The sequence below is a fragment of the Oncorhynchus gorbuscha genome, linkage group LG19 (genome assembly GCF_021184085.1).
Source record: "Oncorhynchus gorbuscha isolate QuinsamMale2020 ecotype Even-year linkage group LG19, OgorEven_v1.0, whole genome shotgun sequence".
NCBI lineage: Eukaryota > Metazoa > Chordata > Actinopteri > Salmoniformes > Salmonidae > Oncorhynchus > Oncorhynchus gorbuscha.
Window position 1 is genome coordinate 21,978,342 of NC_060191.1, and position 19,055 is coordinate 21,997,396.

Here is a 19,055-nt window from a genome sequence, read left to right on the forward strand (position 1 = left end):
TTCTCAATCAACTTGGAAAACAAAGGACATGAAAAAAAGGGGGATTGTTACCTTGTTACAAGTATTGAATCATTTAAAGTCAGATTCAAAAATCACTAAACAACACATTCTGATCATGCTATCAGAAACATTGTGATTCCATTGAAACCCAGAGGAAAAAACCACAAAAGAGAAACCCACCCTGGATGTACAGAGAACGTCAGCGTTGAGCGTGCAGATCTGACAGGCTCCATCGAACAGGGTCAGGATCTTGGCGTTGCTGTAACCGTAGCCGTCGTTGGACACCTGCCAAGACAACATTAATGACTTACCTATCAGTGACTACTGGTAATAAATATTTACAGAAGCTCCTACTATAGGTAAGGGTCTCTTGTCCAAGTTGCACCATCTTGAAAACATCTGGTAGGTGTGCAAACAAACCATATTACAACACTAGGCCAGAACCCTGCCCTGCTGAAAACAGTACTCTTGTTTAGATCTCTGATATCCAGCTGTATTTTGTGGGTGATTTGCCCTTTCCCAAATTATTCTGGACCCAAAACATTACTGAGATGTGCTGCATAGCGTTGTTCCACTGACTTTGATCTGCCAGCGTGCCAGGGGTCTGTCGGTGGGCGTATCCAGGTCCAGGCCTGCACTGGGTTGTCTGTACTCCAGGGGGAGCTGACACTCCAAACCTGACACATGCAGGAAGGTAGCCAGGGAAAACTGAGGTTCGTCCAGGGTCCACTCACCATCCACAAACTGGACACACACAGACAGAGACAGGTGGGGACACTTGGGTCAGAAGTACTGTGCTACAGAAAATAATATCACAGGTATGGAGGTGTGTGTGTGTGTGTGTGTGTGTGTGTGTGTGTGTGTGTGTGTGTGTGTGTGTGTGTGTGTGTGTGTGTGTGTGTGTGTGTGTGTGTGTGTGTGTGTGTGTGTGTGTGTGTGTGTGTGTGTGTGTGTGTGTGTGTGTGTGTACATGTGTATGTGTGTGTTTCTGTGTGTGGTGTAATATGGTACCTTTTCCTTCAAAAATTCACACTTGAGTTCATAGGAGTCTTTGAAGCCTTGTCCAAAGACCTGTACAGTGGAGCAGTCACTCTGTCTGACATCACACAGTCCCTCATTCTCCAGCTCTGTGATCTCTGGAGTCTGGTCTTCACCACCCCAAACGACACCAGAAACAGACACAAATGAGAAGCAAAATAAATGTCAGCAGGTTTTTAACAAATCGCTTCACTAGGATTAGCAAATTACTGTGATATGTCTTTCATTTTGATGAACTATGAGCCAAACCCTGGCCTAGTGTTGACTTACAATATGTATGATTGACTTAGAATATAGATGTGTGTTACAGATCCAACCCTCCCCTCTTCTCACCAGAGATAACGCTGCAGTCGTAGGAGCCGAACCCGGGGAAGCACACACACCCCCACTCGGAGCACTGGCCATTCCCATTACATAGATTAGGACACTTGAGGAAGGACAGCATCTCCTGGTGCTCTCCCTCTCTCCTGCTCTCCTCCACTAGCCTCCTCTCACACTCGTTCTCAAGCAGAGGCAGAGTAGCACCCAACCAGGCCTGGTCGTCCTTTAGCTGGAGGTCGCTGACACACATAGCCACCGCCTGGCTCACTATGACCGGGCCTAACAGCCGGCTGCAGCCCAGGGCCATGCTGGAATTAGCCACCGCCCGCTGGCACTGCACCCTGGCCTGCTGCTGTGTTAGCCCAGACGGGGTGGGCCAGGTGGGGGCAGGGGAGGACTCGGGCCGGGCAGTCAGCTCGTGGTCCTCAGGGAAGAAGTAGGTGAAGGCCTCCAGGTCGGACTGGCTCAGGCTCTGGTAGGGCGTGTCGGGGGGAGGGGAGGACTCGGGCCGGGCAGTCAGCTCGTGGTCCTCAGGGAAGAAGTAGGTGAAGTCCTCCAGGTCGGACTGGCTCAGGCCCTGGTACGGCGTGTTGGGGAGGAACTGGTAGGACTGGCGCCTTCCACGGCTCCTCTGGTTGTTGGCTCCATGGCTGGAGCCTGTTAGGGTAGAGCCTCTCTCTACAGGCTGGGGGCCGGTGTCCTCGGCCCGGCCGTGTTGGTTGGAGTTCCATGAGGGGTGATCGTGGTGGCCTTTGAACAGCTCTACTGAGTTGTATTCGGCGGTGACATCCAGAGTGGGGATGATACTGTGGAGTCTCACGTTGCCGTGGTGAGAACAGGAGGAGTCGAAGCCAGGGATTGCCCGAGACCTGGTTCGCGGGGACGTGGGGCGGGACTCTTCTTCACAGTTACAGTACCTGTGAGGGTTTGGAGCACTCTGATAGGACGTCACCGTGTCAAACAAGCTGCTACCAGGAGGGAGTCTGCCAGAAGAGAAATAAATACTTAAATAAATAAATACTAACAAATAGGATCTCTATGGAAATACATTCAACAAGTAATAATGTAACATAACCACAGCTGAAAGAGCTCATGTAAAATGTTCAAAATGATTCATATCCATCGTTTGAAAGAACAGTCTCAGGTCCGGACTTTTTCATTGCACTTGGGACAATGGGACAAAGCTCCCGCTTTGCAGATCTAAAGAAACTGTACAGAAATAGGAATTACAATGAAAGCTGCAGTGCAATCATTGATAGGCTGGTTAGAACCATCACCACATATCTTCTTCAGATCTGCAAACTCCATAGCGTTAGGGGCTAGAGGTTGATTTGAGACTTGGCATCAGACTAACTTCCATTCAGAGATGAAGGCTGCTACATCTTCGTTGTCCAGCGCTGCGCCCCCTGCTGTGTGGAGGTCATTGTGGGTCTGTCCGTCATACGTCCCACACAGGCCCTGGGTTTGGCTCCAGTCTGAGCTGGGGGCCCTCAGGGTCAGACTCATGCCCCAGTCAGACACATCGGCACGCACAAATGCCCCAGACGAGAAGGTAATCTACAGCACAGACAGAAATGGGATTAAATCCTATTCTATTCTGTTGTATTTAATTTGATTTTGCTCTATTCTATTACAACAAAATTATCTTCTGCTTTCCAGTGCGTCGCCATATCATCACAGTCGGTATCATATCATAATTAGCATAAACAATTGAGTACCGACTTTGCACTGTGAGTTTACACTGCCTTTCTCAACACCCTATTGGCTAATGACTACTTCCTGTGGGCGTGGGCTTCAACTCAGTGACCTTTTATTTTTCCTGCCACCACCAACTCATCGGAGGACAACTTTAAAAAGAAAAATGTAATGTTACACTTGATTTATTTATTCACTCACTGTGACTTTGCGTCCTTGGTAAGACTCAGTGATGCGGATGCCGCTCTTGCCCACGTCCCTGTTCTTCACCGAAAGGTGCGGCCTGGTGTCCCCCAGCTCTCCATTGCACATGTCGAAGGCTATGACGTCACCGCCGTCTCTTGCCACGAAACCGCACGTGCACGAGGCGTGGTGGACAACGCTCCCACACTCCCATTGGCGCACATGGACCTCGAACGGCTGCCTCGTGCTCTTGTACAACACGAACGTCCCGATCTGGTAGTTGTCATACTGCCTGGAAGGAAATGCATGAAATACATAACAGTGTCAGCTACTTTAATGGGTATTCATGTGATTGTTATCATATTTGCAGGCTAACATTGCCTTGACTGCATCGATCATTATGGCTGACTATAAAGGAGTGACTGAAGTACCTGCCATCAAACGTGATGATGTGAGGATCAGTGAAAGAGTAGCAGTATGCAGAGGGAACATCCGTCACTGTGATCTGAAAACACAGAGCAGATATCACATATCAAATATCATTTATTTCATTTTCACATTCAGCTATCGAGATGAGAAAATAAAGTGCAAACAGTACATGCTTATATGAGTAGGTTGGCAACTTACAGTTTGTGTATGGGCACTGTGGCAGTGAGAAAATGTACATTATACAGTATATACAGCATCATAGCATATTCTGCATTGAGTGAGTTAAGTGTAACAACCTAGACTGGTCCCAGATCTGTTAACAACCTAGACTGGTCCCAGATCTGTTAACAACGTAGACTGGTCCCAGATCTGTTAACAACCTAGACTGGTCCCAGATCTGTTAACAACGTAGACTGGTCCCAGATCTGTTAACAACCTAGACTGGTCCCAGATCTGTTAACAACCTAGACTGGTCCCAGATCTGTTAACAACGTAGACTGGTCCCAGATCTGTTAACAACCTAGACCTGGTCCCAGATCTGTTAACAACCTAGACCGGTCCCAGATCTGTTAACAACCTAGACCGGTCCCAGATCTGTTAACAACCTAGACCGGTCCCAGATCTGTTAACAACAACCTCCCAGATCTGTTAACAACCTCCCCAGATCTGTTAACAACCTGTTAACAACCTAGACCGGTCCCAGATCTGTTAACAACCTAGACCGGTCCCAGATCTGTTAACAACCTAGACCGGTCCCAGATCTGTTAACAACCTAGACTAGTTTTATGCCAAACAGTGTGACAATGACCATCGGAGTTGGCAAGACAGCACAAACAGATCTGGGACCAGGCTAATAACAATCGCCACTCTCCTCCCAACCCATCACAAGGGTGTTTTTTCCAGTTCCAGTACCTGGACACTCTGTGGTGTGTAGCCGCTCCAGAGGAAGTTGGATGTGACGATGGGGTTGACAGAGATCTGTGTCGTCCTGTCCCCGTCCCTGATGAAGTCTGTGACTGCGCTGAGGTGAACCAGGGCCTGACTACACACCCCGTTACGACACCCCAGGCTCTGGGAGAGATCCACCCGGCACGACGACAACACCACGTCTGGACCCAGCAGATCGTCTCCTACGCAGGAACAAATAGATCATTTAATGGTTGTTGTCATTGGCTTTGTTTTTGTCTATTTTGTAGGGATACCAACATGTCAATATGCGTTGTCACTGGAGAATCAAGACACTATGTAAATAAAACATATTGCCGAAATCAGTTATAGAAAAATACAACGTTTTGAACAATCTAACTTTACTGTGGTGATACTGTGAGTACGCAGGATTACTTACGAAGCATTTACCTTGATTGTTTGTACTCAGGTGTAAGGAGAGAGTACACGCCTCTGTGGTGGAGGAGGAGGCACCGTCAGGACAGGGGACAGGGATGGTACTCTCCACAGTCAACTCGTAGTCCTTCCCATCCTCAGACACAGTAGTCACCTCGGGTCTCAACTGCAGAGAAAAGTCACAAGAGAAATTATGACTAACCAGTGACTATTTAAAACAAAAAGGAGACGCACAAACCCAGACCCAGAGAGAGAGACAGACAGGCATGCACGCACACACAACTTACACACTTTACACACACTCAAACACCAAATCCTTGAAATAGTGTTCTCTATCTCTTTGACTTACCCTGATCCCGGCGAAGAACTCTCCGCTCTCCGCTGGGGCTCCCTGGATGTCCGGCGAGTCCAGGAAAAAACTGGAGCAACTGCAGTAAATCTGCCAGAGAGGGAAGGACAGCCACAGCCGTTCAGGAGGAAGAGAGAGGCTACAGTTCAGGATGTAGAAAAGCCTTCATAGTTGAAGCCAGGTGATAGACATGATACCACAGTAATAAAAAAAGCAACATGTATGACAAGAGATAAAAGGATGACATGACAATATACTGCAAAACTTTGATGACCGGTGGCAGTCTAGGTTTTCAACACGGCCAGCTCTATTGCTCCATAACCTCACTTGTAAAACATATTCACTTCAGTTTTGAGAGAGAGCTCGGAAGCGAGCATCATTTTTTGCGTTTGACTGTTTTACAAGTGAGGTAGAAGCTACCCGTAACCACAAATTACACTACCCTCGAGCTTAACTTTAACCATTAGATAGAGGAAAAATATCTGACTCTGCGTCAGTGGTTAGGGGTAACTTCTACCCACCTTGTCCCCCAGTCGGAGGTTGATCCCATCCAGCTCGATGAAGGCAACGGTTTGGACAGTAGTCTCCTGTTTCAGTTCCTCTTTGATGCCTTGGGGGGAGAGGCGAGACCAGGCAACCACATAGCCTAGGGAGCTGTTCAGGCTATGGCCCTCGAAGCTGCACTTCAGGTAGACGATGCTCCCAGAGAGCTCTGCTAATATCACAGGTACCGCTGGGGAAGGAGGCTGTTTGGCTGGAAGGGATAACGGAGTCGTGTTCAGTAGTGTACCCCGAAGCAAAATGTTTAGCAACATATTTTATTGGACAAAATTAGACAAAATGGGTAGTTTCACTCAGTTTTCTTCATACTGAGCATGTAACTGGTATTTACATGGATATAACAGGTAACAATGTATACAGTATTTGGGTGACATGAGATGGTTGTGTATAATAGAAGCTTGGCTGAATGTTTTTGTCCGTGACCCACCAAGTAATCAAAATCTATATTTCGGGCAAAGATCCAGTGATCAGCCACTGCCTTCCAGTGAGTCCCAACATGTTGGTATATTTCTGTAACTTTAATCAGGGAAAGGGGCCAAACATAACAAACCAAAACAGTAAGTACCTAAATGGTAGGTACCTTCTCCTATTGATAGTATCGCTTCCAACTTGATAACTAGTTAGTTCATTGAACTAATAGTTCATTAAACCATCCACCTATGTCCCCAGCCCCCCCTCCTCCTCCGGCCTAAAACCGGCAGAGGGATCATTCACGACCTCGCCGAGAGATGTCGTCATGGAGACAGGGCGAGGGAGGCAGGACACACATGCTTAGCTCATTAAGAGGACCTGTGAAGGGCCTGTTGCTGCATTCCACACCGCATGGCAATTCTGACGTGGATTGTTGTGGTGCCTGACTTTAACAAGGGCCTCCTATAGAGCCAGACAACACACAGCCAGGAGGCAGAGAGCTCACTCACCTTTACACGCTCCATCAACCTCCACCTCGTCAGGACGACACCCCCCCGCCGCAGAGTCTGACACCTCTACATGGTGAGAGACAGCAGGACAATTAACAACGGTGGTCTTAGCAGTTAAGTCACAAGCACATAAATAACAGTTTAATGAGTTACATGCAGTTAGTGCTAATTCTTAAAAGTTTTTACAGGTGTATCATGTCACCTTTATATACGCTATTACCACTATAATAATAATAACATTTGTTATATTCTATTTTAGGAGCATGTACAGCATTTATCAAACACTTGTAAAAGAAACCTAAAGTAATGTCATGTTTACATTGACACATACAGTAAGAGATCAAAGCATAGAGCACGGGCAATACACTATGAAAGTGATGCACCACTACATTGGACTGCACTTCTGGGGTCAGCCCTAATCTTTTGAATGGGCTTGACGATTATATCATCAAATTCATGAAAACACGTTTGTTTATACAATTATATTTGTGTTTGTGGATGAATGAACTTTAATGACATTTTGGCGCTGAAGACCATAGCGCTCCGTTTTTGCCCATTGAAGAAAGAAAAAACTACAAGGCTACTTGGGAAATGCTGTCATGTTTGTCATTTATTATCATGTCTCGTCCCTGTGCTCCCCATTCTATTCGTTTCCCTCTGCTGGTCTTATTAGGTTCTTTCCCTCTTTCTATCCCTCTCTCTCCCCCTCCCTCTCTCACTCTCTCGCTCTCTCTTCTCTCTATCGTTCCGTTCCTGCTCCCAGCTGTTCCTATTCCCCTAATCATCATTTAGTCTTCCCACACCTGTTCCCGATCCTTTCCCCTGATTGGAGTCCCTACTTATTCCTTTGTGTTCCGTTCCTGTCCTGTCGGTTCCTTGTTTAGTATTCACCGTGCTGTGATTGTGTTTCGCCCTGTCCTGTCGTGTTTTTTGCCTTCATCAGATGCTGCGTGTGAGCAGGTGTCTCTGTCAACTACGGCCTGCGCCTACCCGGGCGACCTGCAGTCTGTGGCCGCTTCTCCTGTTATTCCCCTCTACAGACTAGAGGATGTCTGTTATTCCCTGTTTGGACTTGAATAAACTCTGTTTCTGTTAAGTCGCTTTTGGGTCCTCTTTCATCTGCATGACAGAAGGAACCGACCAAGGAATGGACCCAGCGACTTCAGACGCGTTACACTGCCGTCGAGATCCAAGGAGCCATGCTCGGCAGACACGAGCAGGAATTGTCTGCTGCTCGCCATGCCGTGGAGAACCTGGCCGCTCAGGTCTCCGACCTCTCTGGACAGTTCCAGAGTCTACGTCTCGTGCCACCTGTTACTTCCTGGCCTGCCGAGCCTCCAGAACCTAGGGTTAATAACCCACCTTGCTACTCCGGGCAGCCCACTGAGTGCCGCTCCTTTCTCACGCAGTGTGAGATTGTGTTCTCTCTCCAACCCAACACATACTCTAGAGAGAGAGCTCGGGTTGCTTACGTCATTTCACTCCTTACTGGCCGGGCTCGAGAATGGGGCACAGCTATCTGGGAGGCAAGGGCTGATTGCTCTAACAAGTTCCAGAACTTTAAAGAGGAGATGATTCGGGTTTTTGACCGTTCAGTTTTTGGTAGGGAGGCTTCTAGGGCCCTGGCTTCCTTATGCCAAGGTGAACGGTCCATAACGGATTATTCTATTGAGTTTCGCACTCTTGCTGCCTCTAGTGAGTGGAACGAGCCGGCGCTGCTCGCTCGTTTTCTGGAGGGACTCCACGCAGTGGTTAAGGATGAGATTCTCTCCCGGGAGGTTCCTTCAGATGTGGACTCTTTGATTGCTCTCGCCATCCGCATAGAACGACGGGTAGATCTTCGTCACCGGGCTCGTGGAAGAGAGCTCGCATCAACGGTGTTTCCTGCTCCGCATCGCAACCATCTCCCTCCTCTGGCTTTGAGACTGAGCCCATGCAGCTGGGAGGGATTCGCATCTCGACTAAGGAGAGGGAACGGAGGATCACCAACCGCCTGTGCCTCTATTGCGGAGTTGCTGGACATTTTGTTAATTCATGTCCAGTAAGAGGCCAGAGCCCATCAGTAAGCGGAGGGCTACTGGTGAGCGCTACTACTCAGTTCTCTTCATCTAGATCTTGTACACTATGTCGGTCCATCTACGCTGGACCGGTTCGGGTGCTACATGCAGTGCCTTGATTGACTCTGGGGCTGAGGGTTGTTTCATGGACGAAGCATGGGTTCGGAAACATAACATTCCTTTCAGACCGTTAGACAAGCCTACGCCCATGTTTGCCTTAGATGGTAGTCATCTTCCCAGTATCAAATTTGAGACACTACCTTTAACTCTCACAGTATCTGGTAACCACAGTGAGACTATTTCTTTTTTGATTTTCCGTTCACCGTTTACACCTGTTGTTTTGGGTCATCCCTGGCTAGTATGTCATAATCCTTCTATTAATTGGTCTAGTAATTCTATCCTATCCTGGAACGTTTCTTGTCATGTGAAGTGTTTAATGTCTGCCATCCCTCCCGTTTCTTCTCTCCCTACTTCTCAGGAGGAACCTGGCGATTTGACAGGAGTGCCGGAGGAATATCATGATCTGCGCACGGTCTTCAGTCGGTCCCGAGCCAACTCCCTTCCTCCTCACCGGTCGTATGATTGTAGTATTGATCTCCTTCCAGGGACCACTCCTCCTCGAGGTAGACTATACTCTCTGTCGGCTCCCAAACGTAAGGCTCTCGAGGATTATTTGTCTGTGTCTCTTGACGCCGGTACCATAGTGCCTTCTTCTTCTCCGGCCGGGGCGGGGTTCTTTTTTGTTAAGAAGAAGGACGGTACTCTGCGCCCCTGCGTGGATTATCGAGGGCTGAATGACATAACGGTTAAGAATCGTTATCCGCTTCCCCTTATGTCATCAGCCTTCGAGATTCTGCAGGGAGCCAGGTGCTTTACTAAGTTGGACCTTCGTAACGCTTACCATCTCGTGCGCATCAGAGAGGGGGGACGAGTGGAAAACGGCGTTTAACACTCCGTTAGGGCATTTTGAGTACCGGGTTCTGCCGTTCGGTCTCGCCAATGCGCCAGCTGTTTTTCAGGCATTAGTTAATGATGTTCTGAGAGACATGCTGAACATCTTTGTTTTTGTCTATCTTGACGATATCCTGATTTTTTCTCCGTCACTCGAGATTCATGTTCAGCACGTTCGACGTGTCCTACAGCGCCTTTTAGAGAATTGTCTCTACGTAAAGGCTGAGAAGTGCTCTTTTCATGTCTCCTCCGTTACTTTTCTCGGTTCCGTTATTTCCGCTGAAGGCATTCAGATGGATTCCGCTAAGGTCCAAGCTGTCAGTGATTGGCCCGTTCCAAGGTCACGTGTCGAGTTGCAGCGCTTTTTAGGTTTCGCTAATTTCTATCGGCGTTTCATTCGATGGTTGCTGCCCCTCTCACAGCTCTTACTTCTGTCAAGACGTGTTTTAAGTGGTCCGGTTCCGCCCAGGAGCTTTTGATCTTCTAAAAGAACGTTTTACGTCCGCTCCTATCCTCGTTACTCCTGACGTCACTAGACAATTCATTGTCGAGGTTGACGCTTCAGAGGTAGGCGTGGGAGCCATTCTATCCCAGCGCTTCCAGTCTGACGATAAGGTTCATCCTTGCGCTTATTTTTCTCATCGCCTGTCGCCATCTGAGCGCAACTATGATGTGGGTAACCGTGAACTGCTCGCCATCCGCTTAGCCCTAGGCGAATGGCGACAGTGGTTGGAGGGGGCGTTCCTTTTGTCGTTTGGACAGACCATAAGAACCTTGAGTACATCCGTTCTGCCAAACGACTTAATGCCCGTCAAGCTCGTTGGGCGTTTTTTTTCGCTCGTTTCGAGTTTGTGATTTCTTACCGTCCGGGTAGCAAGAACACCAAGCCTGATGCCTTATCCCGTCTGTTTAGTTCTTCTGTGGCTTCTACTGATCCCGAGGGGATTCTTCCTTATGGGCGTGTTGTCGGGTTAACAGTCTGGGGAATTGAAAGACAGGTTAAGCAAACGCACACTGCGTCGCCGCGCGCTTGTCCTAGTAACCTCCTTTCGTTCCTGTTTCCACTCGTCTGGCTGTTCTTCAGTGGGCTCACTCTGCCAAGTTAGCTGGTCATCCCGGTGTTCGAGGCACTCTTGCGTCTATCGCCAGCGCTTTTGGTGGCCGACTCAGGAGCGTGACACGCGCCGTTTCGTGGCTGCTTGTTCGGACTGCGCGCAGACTAAGTCGGGTAACTCTCCTCCTGCCGGTCGTCTCAGACCGCTCCCCATTCCTTCTCGACCATGGTCTCACATCGCCTTAGACTTCATTACCGGTCTGCCGTTGTCTGCGGGGAAGACTGTGATTCTTACGGTTGTCGATAGGTTCTCTAAGGCGGCACATTTCATTCCCCTCGCTAAACTTCCTTCCGCTAAGGAGACGGCACAAATCATTATTGAGAATGTATTCAGAATTCATGGCCTCCCGTTAGACGCCGTTTCAGACAGAGGCCCGCAATTCACGTCACAGTTTTGGAGGGAGTTCTGTCGTTTGATTGGTGCGTCCGTCAGTCTCTCTTCCGGGTTTCATCCCCAGTCTAACGGTCAAGCAGAGAGGGCCAATCAGACGATTGGTCGCATACTACGCAGCCTTTCTTTCAGAAACCCTGCGTCTTGGGCAGAACAGCTCCCCTGGGCAGAATACGCTCACAATTCGCTTCCTTCGTCTGCTACCGGGTTATCTCCGTTTCAGAGTAGTCTGGGTTACCAGCCTCCTCTGTTCTCATCCCAGCTTGCCGAGTCCAGCGTTCCCTCCGCTCAAGCGTTTGTCCAACGTTGTGAGCGCACCTGGAGGAGGGTGAGGTCTGCACTTTGCCGTTACAGGGCACAGACGGTGAGAGCCGCCAATAAACGCAGGATTAAGAGTCCAAGGTATTGTTGCGGCCAGAGAGTGTGGCTTTCCACTCGCAACCTTCCTCTTACGACAGCTTCTCGTAAGTTGACTCCGCGGTTCATTGGTCCGTTCCGTGTCTCCCAGGTCGCTAATCCTGTCGCTGTGCGACTGCTTCTTCCGCGACATCTTCGTCGCGTCCATCCTGTCTTCCATGTCTCCTGTGTTAAGCCCTTTCTTCGCACCCCTTCGTCTTCCCTCCCCCTCCCGTCCTTGTCGAGAGCGCACCTATTTACAAGGTACATAAGATCATGGACATGCGTTCTCGGGACGGGTCACCAATACTTAGTGGATTGGGAGGGTTACGGTCCTGAGGAGAGGAGTTGGGTTCCGTCTCGGGACGTGCTGGACCGTTCACTCATCGATGATTTCCTCCGTTGCCGCCAGGATTCCTCCTCGAGTGCGCCAGGAGGCGCCGGTGAGTGGGGGGTACTGTCATGTTTGTCATTTATTATCATGTCTCGTCCCTGTGCTCCCCATTCTATTCGTTTCCCTCTGCTGGTCTTATTAGGTTCTTTCCCTCTTTCTATCCCTCTCTCTCCCTCCCTCTCTCACTCTCTCGCTCTCTCTTCTCTCTATCGTTCCGTTCCTGCTCCCAGCTGTTCCTATTCCCCTAATCATCATTTAGTCTTCCCACACCTGTTCCCGATCCTTTCCCCTGATTGGAGTCCCTACTTATTCCTTTGTGTTCCGTTCCTGTCCTGTCGGTTCCTTGTTTAGTATTCACCGTGCTGTGATTGTGTTTCGCCCTGTCCTGTCGTGTTTTTTGCCTTCATCAGATGCTGCGTGTGAGCAGGTGTCTCTGTCAACTACGGCCTGCGCCTGAAGACCTGCAGTCTGTGGCCGCTTCTCCTGTTATTCCCCACAGACTAGAGGATGTCTGTTATTCCCTGTTTGGACTTGAATAAACTCTGTTTCTGTTAAGTCGCTTTTGGGTCCTCTTTCATCTGCATGACAAATGCAGTCTCACTTTCATAGCGTATGGAGCACCTCATTGCCTCCACCTAAACAGACTATCGTAAACAGCTGCTGTACCCTGTGCGCAGTAGCCCATGCAACCCTGGGTGGGCTGGAGCAGGTAGACGTAGAAGTCTCCACAGTTGCGCACGGTGACAGGGATGCGGAACAGGCAGCAGTCCTTACTGCTGCTGAGGAAGAACTGCCAGGTGGCACAGGCCGTCAGCTGTGTCACCTCCAGGGGCCGCGGAAGACTCTCGCCCTCCCCCAGAGACAGCCAGACTGGGGCCTGGGTCCCACAGTGGTTCACCTGGTGGACACAGAAGAAGACAATAGAGAGCAGAATAAGACTACTTTAGCCTGGTTCTAGATCTGTTTGCACTGTCTTGCAAACTTCTAGCCACTCATTGTGATAATAAGTAAAACAGCACAAATATGTCTGGGACCAGGCTAGTTTATACTGGGTGGTAATAAAACAAGCACATTGGTTATGATTTGTAGGGCGAAACTTTGCAGGTAACAACGGCAATATGACACATGATAATGCCCTGGGAAGAAGAGGAAGCTGACACCTCTGATGGATCCTTCAGTCTGAAGCACAGCAGGCAGCCCAGAGAAAATGAGGAACATCGTTCTCTTGCTCTCTGTCTAACCATGTCTCTCTCTAACCCTGTCTCTCTCTCTCTCTAACCCTGTCTCCCAGTCTCTCTCGTTTCTCTCCTGTCATTCCTGTGTCTCTAATATCTCTTTCCTGTCTCTCGCTCTCTTTGGTCCTGTGCTTAATGCTGATACCATCCCAGTCTCCTTGGAACAAAGAGCCTATGTTCACTTCAAAGGGCAAGACTAGCACTCATGTTACCACTGCAATGACTTGGCTACTCACTGAAAAGTACTCAAGTGTAAGAAGAGCTTAAGAAAAGAAAGAAAATATTTACGAAATAAACTCAAGTAAAAAATGTAAATGAATTAACACAATAAAATAACAATAACGAGGCTATATACATGGGGTACCGGTACCGAGTCAATGTGCGGGGATACAGGTTAGTCAAGGTAATTTGTACATAGGGGTAGGTAGGGGTTAAGTGACTACGCATGACCAGAGCCGGTGTAGTAGGATTCAATCTTAGTCCTGTATTGACACGTTGCCTGTTTGATGGTTCGTCTGAGGGCATAGCGGGATTAGTGCCCCGCTCCTTGAAAGCGGCAGCTCTAGCCTTTAGCTTGGTGTGGATGTTGCCTGTAATCCATGGTTTCTGGTTGGGATATGAACGTACATTCAGCGGGGATGACGTCTTCGATGCACTTATTGATGAAGCCGGTGATTGAGGTGGTATACTCTTCAATGCCATTGGATGAATCCCGTAACATATTCTAGTCTGTGCTAGCAAAACAGTCCTGTAGCGTAGCATCCGGGTCATCTGACCACTTCCGTATTGAGCGAGTCACTGGTACTTCTTGCTTAAGTTTTTATTTGTAAGCAGGAATCAGGAGGATGGAATTATGGTCAGATTTGCCAAATGGAGGGAGGGAAGAGCTTTGTATACATCTCTGTGTGTGGAGTAAAGGTGGTCTAGAGTTTTTTCCCCTCTGGTTGCACATGTAACATGCTGGTAGAAATTAGGTAAAACAAGGCACCCCGATCTCCGCCCCCTGAATTTCCATATTCATTTCACGCGAACGACGGCATTTGGTCCTGGTCTCGGAGAAGCAATATATCCTTCACGTCGGTCTCATTAAATAAAAAGTATTTGTTACGTTTGAGGTGAGTTATCGCTGTTCTCATATCCAGCAGCAATATTATGTACAAAATAAGTTACAAACAATGCAAAAACACCCAACAAATTGTTACAGTTGGTTAGGAGCCCGTTAAACGGCAGCCCCTCCGGCGCCATTGTAAGATCTTATATCATGGGGACAATATTTTTCTGTACTGTTCTGACTGAGGCATGGCATTTGCTATGAAAGACCACCTAAACCAGGGGTGTCAAACACATTTTTCTCTGGGGGCCACATTTCGGTGATTATTAGTGAGCTGGACACAGTCAAGAAATGGGTGTTAGTCGACACGGAGGGGGATGGGTTGACCTCCATACATTGTAACATGGTTTGAGACCTAGAGAGAAAAAGTAGTATGAAATCAAATGTATCCTCTGTATTTACCTCCACACATTGTGTGGGCATGCTGGCGGGCTTGTCAAAGATCTGGAACTGGTACCAGCCTGGTATGAGGGAATGGTCACAGATGAAGTCCTGGAGGGCTGACTGCTGCAGGCTGCGGGAGCTGAAACTGGTGCTGCGGTATGGGTTCTGGAGCAGAGAGTGACCCCCCGGAGCACATTCTGGGGGCAGCACTGAGGATAGACACAAGCAGCCAAACATGCAGCACGAACATGAGTGAATAAGGTGCTGCTGTGTTTTTCACTCAAAGCATGTACACACGCAAGTATTTGCACATAATTTGATTTGAAGTTACCGATCCCAAGTTACCCCCCCCCCCCCCCCCCAACACACACAATCAACTGAGTTAGCAATGAAACACTGTCAATACTAAGTTGCAGCCATGTAATAACTAGGCCTAACCTAATCATTATGGGAGTTATGGGATTATGAGACAAATTAATGTTGGCAAAATGCTGATCTTGGTGATCTTGTTTGTACTTTTGTACTTCTGGTCATAGATCACAACACAAACCCTACGGTTTTAACAGCCCATTTCCATCAGCCGCCTAATCATCCCAACCTCCTTCACTACCATCTTTATCATCCTCAAACCCATCAACATGCTATCTATGGCACATTGTTGTCTACCAAAGATCAGCCCCCTCAGCCACCACCAGTGCCACAAACCTGGGCAGTATGCCCCCGCACCAGGGTACAACTGTGTTGCTGCACCAGCACCTGCAACCAACATTACCATGGCACCTATTGACACAACACTGAACACTGGCAATCCAGCTGTCCCATTGGAGGAGGCTACAGGAAGCCCTGTGATGGATGCGACTGAAAAGAAAGCGGAGGAAGCAGTGCAGGGAAGAGGGGAGACAACAAAGAAGACGGCCATCATTGGAGAGGTTGGTGACTGGTGATGGCGTGAACAGTGCAAAGAGGGAGGTGACAAGAGGGATGGTGAAAGGAGTGTAGGTGAGAGTAACCCTAGTCCTGTGACGTGTGCTGTGAAGGAGCTGGTCCAATGTGCAAGGAGCGGCGCTGCAGATGGAGGTGGGGACAGAACAGGTTCAGACATTTCCTCATCCAGGAAGCAGAAAGGTAGCGTTAAGGGGGGTACGTTTCGGACGGGGCCTACCCCAAAGACTCCCCAACCGCCAAGGAGCCGTCTGGGTCATCAGATGATGCAGTCTGTTCAGGTCTTCCACAAACTTGGGGTAAAAGCACAGACATCCAATAAGTCCAACCAGTCCATTCCCAATGAACAAATGACAGAAGACAATCTGCTAGACTTTGATCTGCTAGACTTTGATCTGCTAGACTTTGATCTGCTAGACTTTGAGACGATTCATGTTACCGTAGCAAACAGTAACTCCTCAGTGGTGTAAGTAAGAATACAAGATGATGTAAATACTATTGGGGAATCCCAAGCTGAACATCCTTCGTCTGCAAAACCAACTGTCTTTGACAACCCAATAACACTTGACAACCTATCACAGACGTCTGCTAGCTCCACAACCATGTCCGTCTCCCCATCCTGTCAAGAGTAGGCAACCAACTTAACCATGGGGAACAATATACTCCCAACCCTTCGCGCCACCCACTACCCAAAACTACACCCTGTTCAAAGCCCCCAACCCTCACCCAAGGAGAAGGTACCGTGGTTCTCGCCATCAGTTTCCCTCGTTACCCAACACGTGCCATCACCCAACCCCTCCTGGGCAATACGGGAGGTTACCCCCACCTGATTCCCTCTACTTCCCCAGCCCGTGGCAGGCTTCGGTGTCCATCTCTCTGTGGCAGAGGGAGGAGAGGGAGGACAGAAGACCCAGCAGCAGAGAGAAAGGGTGTCTCACCAAACAGTGCTGGGACTACAACGTGTTCATCAACAGGGACCAGTACACTCTGGAGAAATACCTGAGTATTCCCACAGTACCCATGCTGAAGGGCACCATGAGCGCCTGGTAAAAAAAAACTCATGGATCTGGAATAACTGAATGTCATTTTTGGTTTGGTTTGAACATGTACTTTGTGTATCTTTTCGTAAACTATAGTGGTGCACGGGGTATACTACAAAAGATGGTAAAGATGGTTCACGTCTATGTTTTCTGCATTGACTGTCACTGTACTGCATGCAAGTCATTATGTTCCACTAATTCATTGATTTACAGGAAAGTGTTATTGTCAAATCCACTATGCAGAGTGAGGAGATCCACTTTGAACGTGATTGTCTTCTACTTCCCCTACATCTATGTTGTAATTTAATGTATCCAATGACAGTCCCAGCTGGGATCAGTCAGAGTGGAAGTGTCTAGTATGAACGGATCCGTTACCAAACATGGCGTCTCCAATATTGATCAGGAACTAAGTCGTAGCCAAAGCTAACAGCCTTATTTATTTATAGGCTTCCAAGTCAAGTAGAGACACTTCAGCTCTGGCAGGATGTGACTGCTAATGTCCGTATGCTCCGCTTTAATATATGCCATCACATGAGAGGTATCATAAAAGGGGGAAGCAATATGAGGTACTTGCTATTCAATGGCATGTGGTAAAAAACTGCTGTGGTGATCAGGATTTTGCTTACGATAAGCATGTTTAAAGCAGCTTCAAAGACAGTCTGACTTCTCGGTTTAGGGTGAAATGTGAAATTGAAACAGGAGGGAAAGTATTTATTTGGAGCATACCGAAGCAAGACCCTCGGGTGTTGGACAGAATCTAAATGAAAGACATTCTCTTGAAACTTTGCTGAGAGGGAGGGAAAGTAGGGCCTACTGCAAATACAGCTGTTCTGAAGCAGGAATGTTTGGTAGTTGCCACAGTAACACCAGCTGTGTTCACCTGAGTAACAATTCTGACACCACAGTCAGGTAATGGTGGAGCAACATTGTAAAAAAAAAAAAATGTGCTACTGATGCTCTTGATTTTATGCAGGAGTGCCCTTTACAATGTATCTGGCATAAGAGCAGAGGATAAAAATGAACATTCAGTACAATTACCAACAACACTTATTACAACAAGATCATGGTAAGTGTGTTGTTTGAACGTCTTTTAGAAGCATAACCACAAAACAAAAAATGATGAAACAATCAGATATTGCTTAACAAGGAAAAAGTGTACTTAGGTAATCAAATATGATTACTATTAATTGCAAGCCTAACAAAAATATAATGTCATGATTTCTCAAATATTTAATATCAAACTAATTCGATTGTCTTCAATATACAGCACAGAATATGGGCCTAGATTCTGCTGCTCTTCCAAACATTTCCACAGAGGCCTACACCTCTGGAGGTTCTATCCAGCCATCTACTCCATTGATTGATTATGTCTCCACTCCACACCCTCAGCCCTTTCCCATGTTGCCTATTGGACCGGCCTGGCCCTCACAGCCATACTGCGTTCCAACTATGGTGGGTGCTGCTACACCTCCCGAGTCAGTGGTTGATCCCAGCATCCCCTCTACGGCGATGGAAAGAGAGAAGGATAAAAGGCAACCAGCTGTTAGGTCGAGGGCAAAAAGAGACCCTAACAGTTCCCCTCGGAAATATAGGAGACTGATGACAGTGATGGGCAAGACTGGAACCAAAATTGACGACACCTCTTGTACAAACTATCAGAGATGGGACGGTTATGTGGCGAATCTTCCAAGTCAGGCAACAGAGACGTATATATGCTGATGGTTAATGAAGAGCAGAACAGCATGAGGGAAAATACAGACGAAGACCAAATGAATAGAGGGAAAAAGAGAAAAGTCTAAAAGTGAGAGCTGTGGGACTTAAAGGCCAACATGAGATGAGTGAGAGTATTCACAGCCAAGTGAAAAGTCATAGCCCAACTAACTATGACATAGTGACGACAGTCGGACAAGCCGTTGCAGGTGACGACAGGAGCTTTCAGAGCTACCCTATCATCGTTCACTGTCAGCAGCGCCTGGTCAGTCCGTCTCTCTTCGGCCAAGACGGGAACTCTCATAGTCAGTGTCCTGGGATACCCTTCAGCACCATATCCCTGTCAGAGTAGGCGGCCCTCATGGACACTGTGTCTCTTCCCACCTTGGCCACAGGGTTCAAAGGCTTGTGTGGTTGGAGAAGGAACAGACAGGCTTGGCCCCTGCTGCCTCCAATGACAGGTCAATAGACTGCCATAGCAATGAGAGTCGTA

The 19,055-nt window shown here is 48.2% G+C and overlaps 1 protein-coding gene across 1 annotated transcript in view; it reads right to left on the reverse strand.

Moving 5' to 3' along the window:
• Window positions 1-19,055, reverse strand: part of vwdel (von Willebrand factor D and EGF domains-like) — a 28,552-nt gene that overhangs the window by 8,638 nt on the left and 859 nt on the right. The window contains exons 2-15 of the mRNA XM_046316228.1: window positions 14,889-15,079; window positions 12,807-13,038; window positions 6,838-6,903; window positions 5,878-6,110; window positions 5,357-5,446; window positions 5,023-5,173; window positions 4,579-4,796; window positions 3,669-3,742; window positions 3,256-3,529; window positions 2,714-2,916; window positions 1,372-2,342; window positions 1,012-1,148; window positions 580-744; window positions 181-285 (exon numbers count right to left, since the gene is read on the reverse strand). Coding sequence (XP_046172184.1) covers window positions 181-285; window positions 580-744; window positions 1,012-1,148; window positions 1,372-2,342; window positions 2,714-2,916; window positions 3,256-3,529; window positions 3,669-3,742; window positions 4,579-4,796; window positions 5,023-5,173; window positions 5,357-5,446; window positions 5,878-6,110; window positions 6,838-6,903; window positions 12,807-13,038; window positions 14,889-15,079 — 3,110 coding nt within the window. The remainder of the gene's footprint in view (window positions 1-180; window positions 286-579; window positions 745-1,011; window positions 1,149-1,371; window positions 2,343-2,713; window positions 2,917-3,255; window positions 3,530-3,668; window positions 3,743-4,578; window positions 4,797-5,022; window positions 5,174-5,356; window positions 5,447-5,877; window positions 6,111-6,837; window positions 6,904-12,806; window positions 13,039-14,888; window positions 15,080-19,055) is intronic.